General features: G+C 37.8%; 1 protein-coding gene and 1 long non-coding RNA gene across 26 annotated transcripts in view; both read right to left on the bottom strand.

Annotated features, from left to right (window-relative positions):
* Positions 1-15,575, bottom strand: part of mark3a (MAP/microtubule affinity-regulating kinase 3a) — a 75,548-nt gene that overhangs the window by 30,795 nt on the left and 29,178 nt on the right. For 16 of the 25 annotated variants that reach the window (XM_030127482.1, XM_030127487.1, XM_030127486.1 and 13 more), the window contains exons 6-10: positions 11,907-11,977; positions 8,832-8,888; positions 5,966-6,202; positions 4,652-4,792; positions 496-595 (exon numbers count right to left, since the gene is read on the bottom strand). In XM_030127482.1, coding sequence (XP_029983342.1) covers positions 496-595; positions 4,652-4,792; positions 5,966-6,202; positions 8,832-8,888; positions 11,907-11,977 — 606 coding nt within the window. The remainder of the gene's footprint in view (positions 1-495; positions 596-4,651; positions 4,793-5,965; positions 6,203-8,831; positions 8,889-11,906; positions 11,978-15,575) is intronic. The other 9 variants (XM_030127485.1, XM_030127492.1, XM_030127498.1 and 6 more) reach the window with 1 other exon arrangement.
* On the bottom strand, positions 854-3,706 carry LOC115414243 (uncharacterized). Its single transcript, XR_003934588.1, has 2 exons — positions 1,479-3,706; positions 854-1,261 (listed from the first exon to the last, which is right to left on the bottom strand). It is a non-coding gene; the product is annotated as an uncharacterized LOC115414243 (long non-coding RNA).

Genomic DNA, 15,575 nt, shown 5'->3' with positions numbered 1-15,575 from the left:
CCTCAGCTCTGACTGACTGACTGGGAGTTCGCTCGCTGACAGCCAGCTGCCGTTATGTAACGACCCCCCCCACCACCACCACCACCACCTCCTCCTCCACCCCCCCAACTCCCATCAGCTTTCATCCAGGGCACGACGGGAGGCTTCTCCCTCTTCACTCCTGCATGTACCAGCGCTGCTCGTGTTTATTTATTCATCATCACGTTTCATCTTTTCTTTAAAAGACTCTTCGGTTCTGAAATAATGAGAACGCCTCAGCAGCATTCCCCACTTTAACCCCGCAAACGTTTAACGCCGCATATAAAGAGAGTTTTTACAGTAATGAACGGGGGGAAAAAAGTGAGAGGTTTTCTGATGCCGGTGCACTTTTAGGATTACACAACAGGGTATCTCGGTCCCGATGGTCGTAAAGCTCACTTAAATCTTAACTGACTAAGCAAACTTTAAAGAAAGAGTGGAAGAGTGGTGTTAATCTGAACATCAGCAGTTCGTTACCTATTCTCTTCTGATCCGTGATGTCCAGCTCTGGTTCAACATAAGGCTTGAGCTCGTCCTCTTCAAATCCTGCATTGATCCATCGGTCCTTCATTATTTGCTGCAACAACAAGGGGGACAATTAGAAGTCAACCAAAAACTGATTTCTGCAGCAGAAGTTTAAGAGATACAGAAACACAGTAAAGCTTTTAAGTCGACACATACACTATATGGACAAAAGTATGTGGACACGTTAAATTCAGGTGTTTCTTTTCTAACAGGGGTCTGGGATACAAAACCATAAAGACAAATATCATAATATAGTTTTATATTGTGATAAAAGTCATTGCATTGGTTAGTTTTGTTTAAATTATCATTAATTCCAAAATGCCTCAGAGATTGAGACTTTTTTTTTTTTTTTTTTTTTTAATCTATGATTATTCTATGATTTTAACAGTTATACCTCTTAATTTCTCAAATATTTTTGGTGATCTGTAAATAACAATTTTCTACCACGACTAACATCTACTTTCTCCACATCTCCCATTAAACTTTAAGGAAATATTGAACCCTCAGATGTATATTATAAACAGTTATAACCAGTAAATGTGTAAACATTTACAGAAATAACATATGATAAATATTTACAACACTTCTGCAAGTAAAAAAAAAATTGCAGTATCTCGAGTTTACAGCTTTGGAAATAATTATTGTAATGACTATCTTCTCTTCACTGGCTTCCAAAATCTAGATCTGAATTTATCATCCTTCCCCTAACATATAAGACCTTAGTTTAGTTTTATTTCAAGCCCATAAAATCATCAGATAACAAAGAACCATACAACATGGCAAACAAAATTTTCGGTGGGAGTGGGAAGGAGTGGGAAGAAGTATAACTTATAGACTCCAACCCTCTTTTTACAAAATAATTATTATATTAATTTCGCTTCCTTCGCTTTGTTAATGCACTTTTTTTATATATATATTTTTTACCATAACACAACTTTTAACAACTGCGCCATTCTTTATCAAAGACCTAATTATACTTTATAACCCAAGAACACTTTTCCATCAGAGTGCAGGTTTACTTCTAGTCCCCAGAGTTCCTAAAACTAGACTGGGAGGCTGGACTTTCCAAGCTGCTCTCCTGTGGAATCAGTTTGGCTCCAGGAGGCAGATACCATCAGTTACGAAGACTTAGATTAAGTCCATAGTTCTGCTGCATAGTCTGGGGTTGCGGGGGGACAATTTTTTTTTGGCTTGAATTTGTCTGTGATTCTGTAGTTGCCCAAAGTGTCCTTGAGTCCATAAAACACATCCAACTGTCATTCTACCACTTTACATGTGCTGATAAAGAGCTGGAAGTGGATGAAGCTGATAAGAAAAGTTACAAAGTTCTATGAGGCATTTTATATCTTGTCACTTCATGTTCTGTTTGTCAGCCCTGTATTTGTGCTGTTCATCTCAGGGGAAGAAACGACCTCTGTCAACACACATCTGAGCACAAAGTGAAATCATCCACTGCTTAAACAGTATTTAAAACATTTAAAATCCCAGTTTACTACAGGTAAAATTTCCTATGCAAACTGACCAGAGTTAATAAATAAATTTAGCACCTTCTTAATTTAACCGGTGCCTCAGTAAAGACAGAAGTGATTGTAAATGGGTATACAGGCCGTACTGTTGTTAACTATTTGGACCTGGAAGTGAGTTTTACTGCACCATGTCAGACTTAACAACCTGATTAGAGTCTTGTTCCCAGTGTGTGTTTCCATTTATTATCGTTAACATCCCCTCAACCCACATGGTTATTTACCGATGTGTAATAAAAGCTTAAAATGCACAGACAGACAAAAAACAGACAAAAATGAGAAGAGCTATGGGAGAAGTTTAGATGCACAAATCATTTCTTGGCTGAGCTGTCAACAACTCATCTGAAATGTGAGCCAACTACACACTCCTTTTTAAAGAAATCAGGACCAAAAAGTCAGAAACCACTGGTTCAATCTGTAATTATGTGTTGGATTTTATCAGCTGTGACAAATATTCAGCTGAAAAGTAACTATAGCTGTAGACAAATGGAGTGAGAAGTTACAAAGCTGCAGGAAATGGAAATAATCGATGTACAAGTGCCTTAAATTCATGCTGAAGTACAGTACTTGTACTTGCAGGTTGTATCACACTAAGATTGCTATTCTGCCTTATCACAGTGCTGTCCATATAGTATTGTGCAGCTGTGTTTTCACCTTTTTTAATTTGAAGCGATCAATGTGTCTGTAATAAAAACAGAGCCAAATTAATTATCACAGATCATGCTCTGATGCAACAGGAGTTCGCAGAATAATGAGGGAAGTCATGGGTCGTCACGGGCCGACACATGTGACTCACAGAGCCAGGCCAACACCACTTACTGTAATTCACTTACAATTAACTGCAAAATTCAGCAAGATGTAATAAAGCCATGTCCTGCTAATAGTGAGCGATGAAAGACAAACATCTCAGTGATAAAGAGCTGATTTAAATTAAAATCTGACTCTAGATGACAGAAGAGAAACTATGTGGAAATGAAATTATATTTTATGTGTAAAGATTTAGCCCTCGTGTCAGCAGAGTAAAACGGACATTTTCCTCTAAAGGGGCAGTGGAACAAATATGTCCTCCTTTACTGTTGTCCAACACACATCCAAAAGTATGCGGACATCCCTATTAGACCACTGTTTTCATCTGTGGTTCAGTTTTTTCTGATCTGGATTTCCTTTAATAAAATCAAATGATCCATCAGAAATTTTCCAAAACACTTTGGTGCTGAAAAGCTAAAGTGGTCTACAGCCCCATGACCTCTGACCCCATCCTGCACCTTTGAAGTCAACTGGACGTTAGAGCCAGGTCAACGGGAACTGAGGAGACTTTAACACTTTTACAAGAGAATAGTTCTAATGTGAAACCAGTTCTTCATGTTTCAACAACCAAAGAACTTGTTCTTGATCAAGAAACTGGTTCTATAATGGTCCAGAACTGCTTGGGGTCGGATTATCTCGGGTTTCTGCAGGTTTCAAGGAGTTCAAGTTGAACAAAGACCTTTTTAGGATCATTAAGAATGCAAATAAGACCTAAATACACCGTTATACTGAGGGTACAGACTTAAATTCTCCCAGTGTGAAAACAGAACATTAAGCAGTGACAGAGGGAGTTTGCTGGCTACTTTACATGATGACTACTTTATGTTTTCATGATTTCATGACTGACATCTACATATTCAAAGTTCACGATTTGCATGTTTTCTTGATTGTTTTCATACGTGTCATTTTCAAGAAAGCTTAAAATTCAACAAGTTACCAAGATCTGCCAAGATCATGTATAAGACACTTTAATAAACCTCAGATTCTGTAATTTGTCTGAAAAACAAACAAAAAAAAAAGCAAAGAAAAAAAACGATAAAAATCAGTAAAGACTTTCCAAGGACCTGTTGAAACTGGGTTATTGTAACCAACAAGACCAACTAAAACTTGGGAACCACTTTTGTTTTTTTAAAGCACCACTAAAACCAGGACCAACAACTGTACAGAGGAGACATAGTTCACCACTGTTACTGTTGTCCTTTAAGCTGGAAAGTAGAAATGCATACGGATGTAAAAACACAGCTGTTGTGAATTTCTATCTCATGGAAAACCAAACTGGTTTTAAAGGCACATGAGATGAAACAACTCTAAACATGCTCTGAACCAACTCGAGCACCAACCATTTCAGTAATAGTGTATTTTATCCTGGTTATATCCCCTTTTTTTGGTGCTCATTTATGCTGAAACATCAGTCATTATCTTCTCTCTAATCTCATCTTTAATGTGAGCTTCAACCTGCTCTGCTTGACTTTAATCGAAAACTCTGACAGAGGTAACCGGACCCAGTTAACTTTAACTTCTGTGTGTTATCCTCGACTCACAGACGGAAGCATGTAACACGTAACAACAAAAGACGAGAATGACGATGCATTATTTATGGTTACAATATCACAAAAGGAGGAGAGAGTACAAACAGTGCACGGTGGACGTCAGAGGAGACGATGCAGGATGGGGGGGTGCAGGACCAGGAGAGGCGGGTTTTTGTGAGGAGAGATGACATTCTCCGATGGTGCTGACGTGCTGGGTGGTTTGAGTTAAGAACTGAAAAGTATATTTACATTTTCTGCGTCCTCCCTCACCTCGAGAGTACCACGCTTGGCTGGGTTGAGAACCAGGAAGCGTTTGAGGAGGTTCTCGCAGTCTGTGGACATGTAGAAAGGGATGCGGTACTTCCCTCTGAGCACCCGCTCCCGCAGCTCCTGCAGAGAAGAACACGAACACAAGAAGTGAATATGACATGTCAAGACTTCTGCATCATGGACAGTGTGAATGAGTTAACAATAAAGAAACAGAAACCCTGTTCATACACGTAACTGATATGCAGTCAGGTCCATAAGAATTTGGACAGTGATGAATATTTTGTAATTTTGCCTCTGTACACCACCACATTGGACATGAAATGATGAAATGAAGTGATCAAGAGGCAACTTTATGGTAAACTTTCAGCTTTAATTCAAGAGATTTCACAAAGATATTGCATTAACCATTACAGCTACTTTGCAATTAATTAATGATGCAATTGATTGACTGCATCATTATAAATCCACTGTGGTGGTGTATAGAAGCCTCTGTAAAATATGCCTACCTGTATCACAGGTTACTGTCCTGGAGACAAAAATTGTCAGTTGGGAAATAAATATGCATTTATTTAAAGTATGATAAAATGTGTGATATAATATGGCCTCAACTGTTTAATCCTGGGCCATTTGTTTTCAGGTGGAATCATTTCAATGTAACACAAAACAATGAATTAGCCGATAGCAGAAGCTACATTCACATAAAAAAACCAAGTCATGATCAGAAAATAGGAAAAGCAAGACAAAATTCATAATCGTCGAATTATAATGCAGACTTTATTTTTGATCTTCTTTGTCTCGTTCAGTGAGTTTTATCAGTAGAGAAATAATCCTTGTACTGTTGGATCTGCTTAGTGTTAGCTCAACGCTGCTAAGTTTGTCATGTTGGTCTGTTTTATTAAATATTCATGACATACGCTGGTCCCATTTAAGTGCTTGTTGTTCGAGATGTGCTCTTTTGGTTTTGTTAAGCTCTTTGCTGACGTTCTTCTGGTTACTTGGATGTATAGACTGTGTATTCTGTTACAAGCATTGTGTAGCATTACCATGGCAACAAAGACGTGTGTAAATGGTTAAAACAGTGCAGAGACAAATATTTTAATATTCCTGTTTGTTTGCATAGAACAAAATGTAAAAATAACTACATGTCCAATATTGATTTTCCAGAGGTAATTTAAAGTTGATTTGATCAGATGCGCGTTCAACTCATTTGTTTTTAATATGTAACTGGGTGACTGAAGAAGGGGGTGTGGACACACTGAGCCTGAGCTGCAGTGTCCTAACGTCCTCTCTCACCTTGAGGTTCTGTCCATCGAATGGCAGTGAGCCGCTGACCAGCGTGTACAAGATGACCCCCAGACTCCAGACGTCCACCTCCGGCCCGTCGTACTTCTTCCCCTGGAAAAGCTCCGGCGCTGCGTACGGCGGAGAACCGCAGAACGTGTCCAGTTTATTGCCCAGAGTAAACTCGTTGCTGAAGCCAAAATCAGCAATCTTAATGTTCATGTCGGCATCAAGGAGAAGGTTTTCCGCCTACAGACAGAGAAATAAAGGTCAAAGGTTAAGAGTCAGGACAATTTTCACCAAACTCGTGCACTTTTATTAGTTTAATGAGGAATTGCAGATTTGCAGAAAAACAAAAAAAAGTGCGGTGACACTGTTTTCAGCCTTTACATCTTATCAGTTTTTCAAAGAATGAGAGGAGCTCAGACTATTTTTAGCCCATCAAGACTAGACGCAAAACATAACTAAGACTGGGCACAATGTTTTTAGGGCTGAAGGTGACATGAGTGCATTTTATATCATGTCCTCATTTTCAACACATGTGACTCATGAAATACACACACAGTTTTTAAGCAGTCTCAGAAGGCAGCTGATAACCTGAGTGAGGGAAGTGAGCGTTTTGCATTCCCAGCATGTATATTGTCTTGCAAATGATACATAATTTTTATTAATTTATCTTTTATTTATCCAGGAAAGGCCCACTGAGATACATGTTTTCTCCCAGGTAGTACTGATCAAAATAAAAATCAAATGTCAAATATGTTCATGTGAGATTTGATTTTGAGAAAATACAGTGGCTTCAAATTAAATCCAAAATAAATCTGTTTTGTTTGGGTTGTCTACATGTTTATTATCATTGTCATTTATTTTATTCCATTTTGTTACATTAAAATTTTGCTGTTGATCATCATTTCTTTAATTCTATTTTATTAAATTTCATGGATTTAATATTGTGAAGTTATTACCTAATCCTTTAGAATTTTATTTTAATTGTTGCTTTTATTCATGTTTAAGATACCATATAACTTTCCAGTCAGCTAGTCTTTACGCAGAATTTGTTGACAGTAACTATAACTATGCACAATCTCCAGATCCGGGTTAATTTGTTGCCGTTTTCACACATTGTACTTCTGTGTATCTGAAACATATGTATGACATAAGCACACTCCCCGACACCTGTCCTCGTTGCACACAAGGACACCCTCTGCCCCTCTCATATCTCCGTCCTTATGGATCATTCATGAAGCTCCGCAGAGAAATCGGGCTTTTCTCTGAGCACAGTGACTCCCACTGCTGCCGGGATAAAAATACACAGGCATCAATATTTACACTCTGAGAAGTAAAGCACGTCATGAAATGGAGGAGGTCCATTTACACTACAACGGGTGATGTGGTGCAGGACACGTGAGGGCCGCCGCCGCCTTCTACACTTGCTTTTACAGATTGTGGTGATATACATTGAAGTGACTTTACTGCTCAGCTGAGAGTCGGTAAAGAGCAGGAAAAGGGCAATGGAGAGACGGCAGCGAATTCAGAATTAGACATGCTGTGTTAGAGCCGTCAATTGGGAATACGAGAGTCATCGAACACGTAATGCTGACGTCACCTCCCCACACCGTGACCTTTTCTGTCCGACGTGAGTCAGTGGTAATTAGCCTCAAAGGTGGAGATACTCAGCTTATTTAAACTGTCGATTTGGCCGATGAGAACATGAATACTAGCTATGAGAATCATTTTTGCCATGTTAAATGATTAATACATAGGTTACCTTCTTACTTAAAACGTTTTAAATATGAAATGTTACGCAAGATATTGAGTGAACTATAATAAAAGTGAACATTCAAACCTGAAATACTTAAACAAGCATTTTTTGGAGATACATTCTCCTTTTTGTACACTTAATTCATTTTAACCCTCAAAGCCCTCAGTCAGTTATCACATAATCACTACATTGATATTATATGAAATAATTATGATTATTTTAAATCGTAATATTGATTGTGTAACAACAGAAATAAAGTTTATCATTATTTTCACATCACTTGGCTGACACTGTTTTAATTTCAACTAGTGGTGGTTTGTTTTGATTTTTTTGCCAATTCTATACCATTAAATCTGTATAATTAAACTATTACTAGACTTATACTGTGATAGCATATAGTTAATAGAGGTGACAATAAATGGTAAATGGACTGAACTTATATAGCACATTTTCTACACCTTCAAAGGTGTAGGCCCAACGCGCTTTACAATTCCTCACAATCACACACTCATACACCGGCAGGTGACTGGTGCCATGCAGGGCAGTGGCCTGGCCCTACTGGGAGCAATTTAGGGTTCAGTGTCTTGCCCAAGGACACTTTGACATGTGAACAGTCAGAGTGCAGGATTCGAACCGCCGACCCTTTGGTCATTGGACGACTCGCTCTACCAACTGAGCCACAGCCGCCCTGTATAGTAACAAAATTGTAGTTTCTAGCCCTGAAGCAGATCCTGTGCATCACCTTAAATTGAAGTCTAGTTTGTGTTAAGTTGAATATTTACATTTGTTTTGCCTTAGACTGGATGAATTTACTAAAAGCACCTATGAGGCATCCCAGTTAACATATGTACATGGACACCCTAAGCAAGTCAGAGCCATTTATTGCAATCATCATAATGTTTGGATATTTTGTTCATATTTTGTGTACTGACCATCTCTTACGTACACATTTCTCCTTGGTTTTCTGTGTTTATTCCTCTGTCTTGACTGGTAGTGTTCCTATGAATGTAATCCATGGGTCTACACTGATTTCAGGTCTAATGAAGGTGAAGGAAAAGGTGTGTGTGCTCCTTTAAAGACAGATTCAGACAAACTAGTGTGCGTCTGTGGACTCACCTTGAGGTCTCTGTGAACAATGTGCTTCTGGTGGCAGTACTGCACGGCCGATACAATCTGTATGAGGAGAAAACAAGCAGAGTTAAACATGTGGTGTTGTGTTCTCAGGCTCTGATAAAGGATGTGGTAGATGAGGAGGAGGAGGAGGAGAAGGAGATGTGGTTGACACTGAAGATAAAGCTGGTTTCCTCTGCTGCTGCCTCAGGTAATAGTCTGCACTAACTGAACACAATAGTTGTGATGCATCATCACTTAAGAGCAGACAGGTTTCCTAGTGATTTAAACACGTTTTAACTAAAGTGCAATTTGCATCTTCAACTAACACATGAACATATCACTGGAATAGTGCCACTGACATTTTTATTTGTTTCCTGCTCTGCATAGGAACCCCTCACGTTGCCTGACCAATCAGCCTGCAGTTCTCGTTATTGATTAAACTGTCACTTACTTTAATGATCAACTGACTGATGGTTTCTTCAATAATATATAAAAAGGGCTGATTCCTTCAGTTCAAAGTGTCTTTGTTCTAACAAAGATACTCTGAATGTTATCACGATATAAAAAAGCATCATATTTGAGAGTATGTGATCCGTGTCTAAGGCTACGGAAATTTTTACAACTGCAAATATTTTACATAATTCTCACAATTGTTTACCTGCACTGACACATCTGGTTAAAAATAGAAACGTCATATTTCAATGACTATTATGACATCATTTTCAGTATGTCATTTCATCATGTATTTTAGTGACCTTGTTATTCAAGTTACTAATATTAAATCTGCCATGTGCAATTTTTAATAAAGCCCAAAAAGTATTTATATTCATATTTTCCAGTGTTCATTACAAGCAAATTACTCTACTTAACTGTATGTATATAAATAGTTTCAGCATTATACAACACTGGTGACAGAAAATTGCCAGAAAAAATACAACTACATTGAAAAAACAATTATATTGTTAATCTCAATTTTTGTAATAATAATCAACTGAATCACCAACTAAAATTCACTGAGTAGAACTTTCATCACTCTGCTGTTCCTGTTATTGGAGTGCTTTGTCCTAGTTTCCATCTTTGAAGGATTTATTTCAATGTTTCAGGGGGACAGATATCAGGGCATGAGCATTTACAATATGAAAACACATTTTGGATTGTCTGGTGGACTTCTGAACCAGTTACATGAAATTACACCAGGCTACCATCACCAAAAAAGAAGAAAAACAAACACAAGTTAAGCAAGATGTATTAAGATGAAAACTCTGGTGTCAAAACACATTGGCATTTTCCCTGTAGGTAAATAAAGGATTTCTATTTTTGGAATCAGACATTTTTCCTGAGTGCAGTTGCCTACATTATATATTCTTAGGACATTTATTATTGCTCTATTTTGCATTTCATTTGCATTCATAGTTGCTTCTTTTACACATTTCAGACAGTTTGGGCTTTTTAACCAATTACATGAAGTTAGACAAGACTGCTGTCGCCATAAAACAAAACCTTTGACCAAGACCAAACTCAACTGGAAAAACAATGTTATTAGTAGCACAAAAAATATAATGGCAACAATATGAATCTGCTTGCTCACATTTCTCCTTCCACACCCACAAGGATGTCAAATAACATCCATCTTTAAAATAATCAGTGTCAAAAAGAGGAAGATGCAGCACATGCAGGTGATGATGGCAGGACATGAATGTTAAAAAGTTGTTTATTCCCTTACTACAAACTAGGACCAATAGCCCTGTATCTCGCCGGCATGTTCTGTCAAAAATCAATAACAACTCGAATATGCGAGGGTAGACTCCTGTGGTCCTGATGCAGGACATCAATCACTGGAGGAGAACTCAACTAATTAAATGAAAGTCCATATATGACCTCCTATCAGTGCTCAATAGTAACTATACTGATATCTTTAACCATTTCCATGTTATAAGCCATCAAAATATGGCCCATTATAAATAAAGGCAAATTTGAAATATTTCAAAAAATTCATCAAAAATTCAAAACTCAGAATTTCTCAAGACTGTGCACAAACTTTGTAGACATTGTCCAAAGGAAGCTACATGTAAATTTTGAAATGAATCCGACCAGTAGTTTCAGAGAAGATTTTTGAAATCTAGACATTGATAGCCTTGAATTTGACCCTTAAAAGTCACTCAAGGTCAAAGATCATGAACCCAAATGAAAGTCCATATATGACTTCCTATCAGTGCCCAACTATATTAATATCTATAACCATTTTCATGTTATAAGCCGTCACAATATGGCCTATTTTACATAAAGATAAGTATGAAATATTAAAAAAATTTCAAAACTCTAAATTTGCCACAACTGTAAACAAACTTTGCAGGCACTGTCCCAAGGAAGCTACATATATGAATCCGATGAGTAATTTTGTGAGAGTAGATGTTTGAAGAAATTGTTGTCATCATCTTTGTTAGCAAAGACGACGACTGACACGGTGCCTTCACAGTAGCTCATGGCCGGTGAGCTAAAAAGCAGTGTCACCAAAACTAATTGGACTAAATATACTATGCTAAAAAAAGTAAATAACAACAGACATTAGGCTTGGTTTGGACTCTGAAGTGTGAAGACGCCCAAAGCCATCGAGGCCTGCTATTACTCTATTACTGCCCAGCAGGATAAGTTATTTACGTTCACCTGATATTTGTGTAACAGTTCATGGTAGCTGTCATTTTATATATTTTGCCAGTGTTTTTGTTAAGTGACACAAACCAGATGCCTTTAAGAGTTCTTTACAGTTCTTCCAATTCCTTCCATCTGCTCTTCGCACCAAAGAAACGCAATGACATCATACGCAACAACTGTGTATATTAATAATATGTGGACGCCTGGTGTTTGTGTCGATTTTTGTGTTCACACATCAGCCACCGACTTTAGAGTGCGAGAGTCACTGGTAGATGTGAGTGATGGGAAAAGCGCAAGGTTTGGATGTCGCTCATCAATCTTGAGACAACAGAGACTTTGGCAGGACAGAGGGCAGCAGACTGTCTGAGCTTCAGCCAGGAGCAGAGGTGTGAAACCAGAACACTGCAGGGGGAGAAAGCTGGGTACCTGTCTAAATTTAGCCCTGGCCTCTTTTTCCTTCATTCTTCCATGTGCAACCAGGTAGTCGAAGACCTCTCCTGCAAAAGAAAGAGGAGAAGAAAAGAGAAGGATGAGGGAAAAGTGAGAGAGGTACAAAAAGTCAGTCCCAACTTTCAGAATCGTATTAAGTCTATTAGGACCAGACTGGAGGGAGACAGTCTGAAGATTTTTCAAGGATAAAGTCGCAATATTAATAGAACAATGAAGTACTGTTGAGAAAAACTATAACAAGAAGTTATTACAAGAATAAGGATCTAAAAATGGTAAGAAAAACATTGCATTATTCTGGAAAAAATTCTGGAAAATTGTAATTTCATCTGAAAGAAATTTCTTCATAGAAATTAAGCCTTCATGTAACATCAAATAACAGACCGGTGAGCTTTCACATTAACCCTGATTCCCGGTAAAATTCCAAAGTATTTTTTATTTTTGTACTAATTCTTTTCTTTATTGAAATATTCAGACTTTATTTTCATTATATTGGGACTTTTTCCCTGCAATGTTCTGACTTAACTTGTCAGACAGTACAACTTTCATTCATTCATTTTCTGAACCCGCTTTATCCTCACTAGGGTCACGGGGGTCGCTTGGAGCCTATCCCAGCTACATAGGGGCGAAGGCGGGGTACACCCTGGACAAGTTGCCAGTTCATCGCAGTACAACTTCAATCCTATAATATTATTATTCCCATACTATGAGTTTTTGTCTTCTGCAATGTTACAATTATATTTAAGCCATATTACTAGCTTTCTAACAAAATATTTTTCAGTTTTATTCTTGTCATATTCCTGCTTTATTCATGTCATTTCCCCCCAACTTCATTTATGACACATTTTCTGACTTAATCCCCTTCTTATGATAATTCTTATCATATTTTCCAGTTTTATTCCTGTCACTCAAAATTTATTCTCGTCATATTCTGAATTTATTCTAGTCACATTTCAACTTCATTCAAGTCATTCCAACTTCAATCTTTCTGGCTCTGCTCGTCATTTTCCAACTTTACCTTGCATATTTTCCAACTTCTGTCACAAATTTTTTTACTTCCCTCTGGTGATGTTCCGACTATTTTTTTTTTCATACTCTATCTTTATTCTATAATATCCTGATTAAACATATTTATAGAATCTGTTTTCCCTTCGATGTGGCCCCCCTAATACCTTGTTGTTGTAAAACACATAAACAAACTGATAAAAATAACTTTATGATAAACCCCCCCACAACTTTTCTTCACAGCTGGCCTGCTCCGTCACCCATGTGCATGGTTGGAGGCTGTTTCTTGACCATATTGAGGCCATGCTTCCACCACGCTGAGCCTTTCCTGGAGGCACAAGCTGCTACCGAGCTCGTCTCAACAGCAGACCCTTCCCTCGGCCCACACTCCTGCACACTTCCAGCCAAAATGTGAATGTGTTCGCTCATGTGCTAATTGAACTCCAGTGGCTGGCGTGTGTGTACGGTAAAAAGTATATATACACAAAACATTAATAAAAAAAACAAAGAAACAACCTCCAACAAAAACACCCCCTTCTTTCCCTGAATGGTCGGAACTCTCCCACTCTCTCAGCGCTGACCTGCAGAGGAGGTTCGAGTGCAAATCTGAACTTCAGAGCTCTAGAAAAGAAACAATTCATCGACGCTCTCTGACTCAGTTGCTAAAGACAGAATGTGCTCGCTAACTCTCTGCATGTCGGAGCTAAAGGCCGTGACATGTGCTGCTCATAAGGAAGCAGATCTGGGAACACAAAGTGGAACAGAATGAGAATCTCTGTGAAAACGGGTACAACATAAGGAACTATAAATCTAGATGCTATGGACAAAAGGTTATGTATTGATTTCAAACCCATTTCCAGCAGCTAGACATTGTTGTGTAATAAAATAACGCTTGAGGCAATAACAGTGTTGCCCCAAAGATGGCTCTCCTTCCAATACACAAAAACAACTTAAAGCTTTAACTTCTGGAATGAATTTTTGTACGTTTTCAACTAATGAATCTGCCTACTGTAGTTTGTAGCTCATTGATTTTATATTAATTATCACAACACGGTGACAAAGTAGTGACAAGTCAACATTTGTCATAAATGTGACTGGTGAGGCAAAACACTCTTTTCTTTGCATATTTAATGGTGGTTAGCACTGTTACTTCACAGCAAGAAGGTGCTGATGACCCAGCAGCAGCCGACTGGCTTTTCTTTGTGGAGTTATATCTCTATGTGTCAGCCCTGCAGTGAATTTGTGTCCAGTCCATCTCTATGTGTCAGCCCTGCAGTGAACTTGTGTCCTGTCCAGGGTGTGCGTCCTGCATTTGCTCTGTATCAGCTGGGATAGGCTCCAGCATCTCCACAACCCTCCAGAGGATTAAGTGGTTGAATGAATAAATAATCTGTATATGGGTGGGGTAATATATGGAATTAATTCAATAAAGTGAGGTTTTGCTTTCTGAAAATCCTCAAAAATGCCTAAATCGCAAAAAAATTGCACCTCTAGAGACCTTTCTTGCTCAACAAAAATTCAAACTGTAACCTGTTTGCTTGTTGATATACAGCACATTAACTGTAAATGTGTTTTTTCCAGTCCTGTAGTAAATATTTTCAGTAAAGAAACAGTATTTTTAGTTAGGCTTTGTCTTCAAGCCATGTAGCCAGAAAACAATTGATTAAAACCTTATGTTATTCATAACATTGAGCAAAAAATACAATATCATAAGGGTGTTTGGGAGACTATTATATTGAATTGATTTAGAAAATGACAGATGGCCTAATCATTGTTTCTGAAGTTGTACATCTGCAGTGTTTGCAAGTTTACATTTGAAATATAATAGATTACAGATAACTAGTTATCCTACAAAAACTGTTAAATGTAACATTATATATCCAACATTTAAATTGCTTCAAAACAACTTATTACATGTTATTACTTTTTCAACAAATGCACTAAGTTGAGAAGTCCTAAAAACATACATTTATCTAAAACAGGCAGTGTAGACCCCACAGTATCACTCAACACTGGTTACAGTTTCTATGGACGTTTTAAAGCACAAACCCTAAAACAAATCCCATGAAGACCACAGACTCCATCTGCAGTCACCACAGATAAGCAGAGGTCCATAGGTCATTCTAGTTTTCACATTTGTCACACTTATCACAGAAACAGATTGTTATTTAAGTGTTTAAGAATATTTGGTTTAATACGTTTCACTACTGAACTACATTTATCTGTGAATGAATTTCAGAGTGAAAATGGGTCTAACCCCTGCCGCTGTGTTATTTTCCTGCATGGATTTCAGAAATTTCTTAAAATGTCTAGAATAATGTTGACAGAACAGAGTATAAACCTAATAATGCCAAAATTTAACAAATGTTTTACATATTTTACTAATGCTCTGTGATTCAGACATGATACAGTTTTAGACTAACACACAAAATACCTTTCTCTGAATTTAAAAACATATTTTTTTTTTACACCTAAAATCCCTGTGATGATTTCTAAAATCCACTTGTATTTCCGAGATGCTTCGTTATCAGGTCTGTGGCTAACATACAATTTTCAGCAGATTTCAATGCAATGTTGGGTCATGACTGAAAGAGAATGTGCTGAGCTGCAGGGCGAGCATGAATTCTTATAAAATCGATGTCA

The sequence above is a fragment of the Sphaeramia orbicularis genome, chromosome 22 (assembly GCF_902148855.1).
Source record: "Sphaeramia orbicularis chromosome 22, fSphaOr1.1, whole genome shotgun sequence".
NCBI lineage: Eukaryota > Metazoa > Chordata > Actinopteri > Kurtiformes > Apogonidae > Sphaeramia > Sphaeramia orbicularis.
This window is presented reverse-complemented; position numbering and strand designations above follow the sequence as displayed.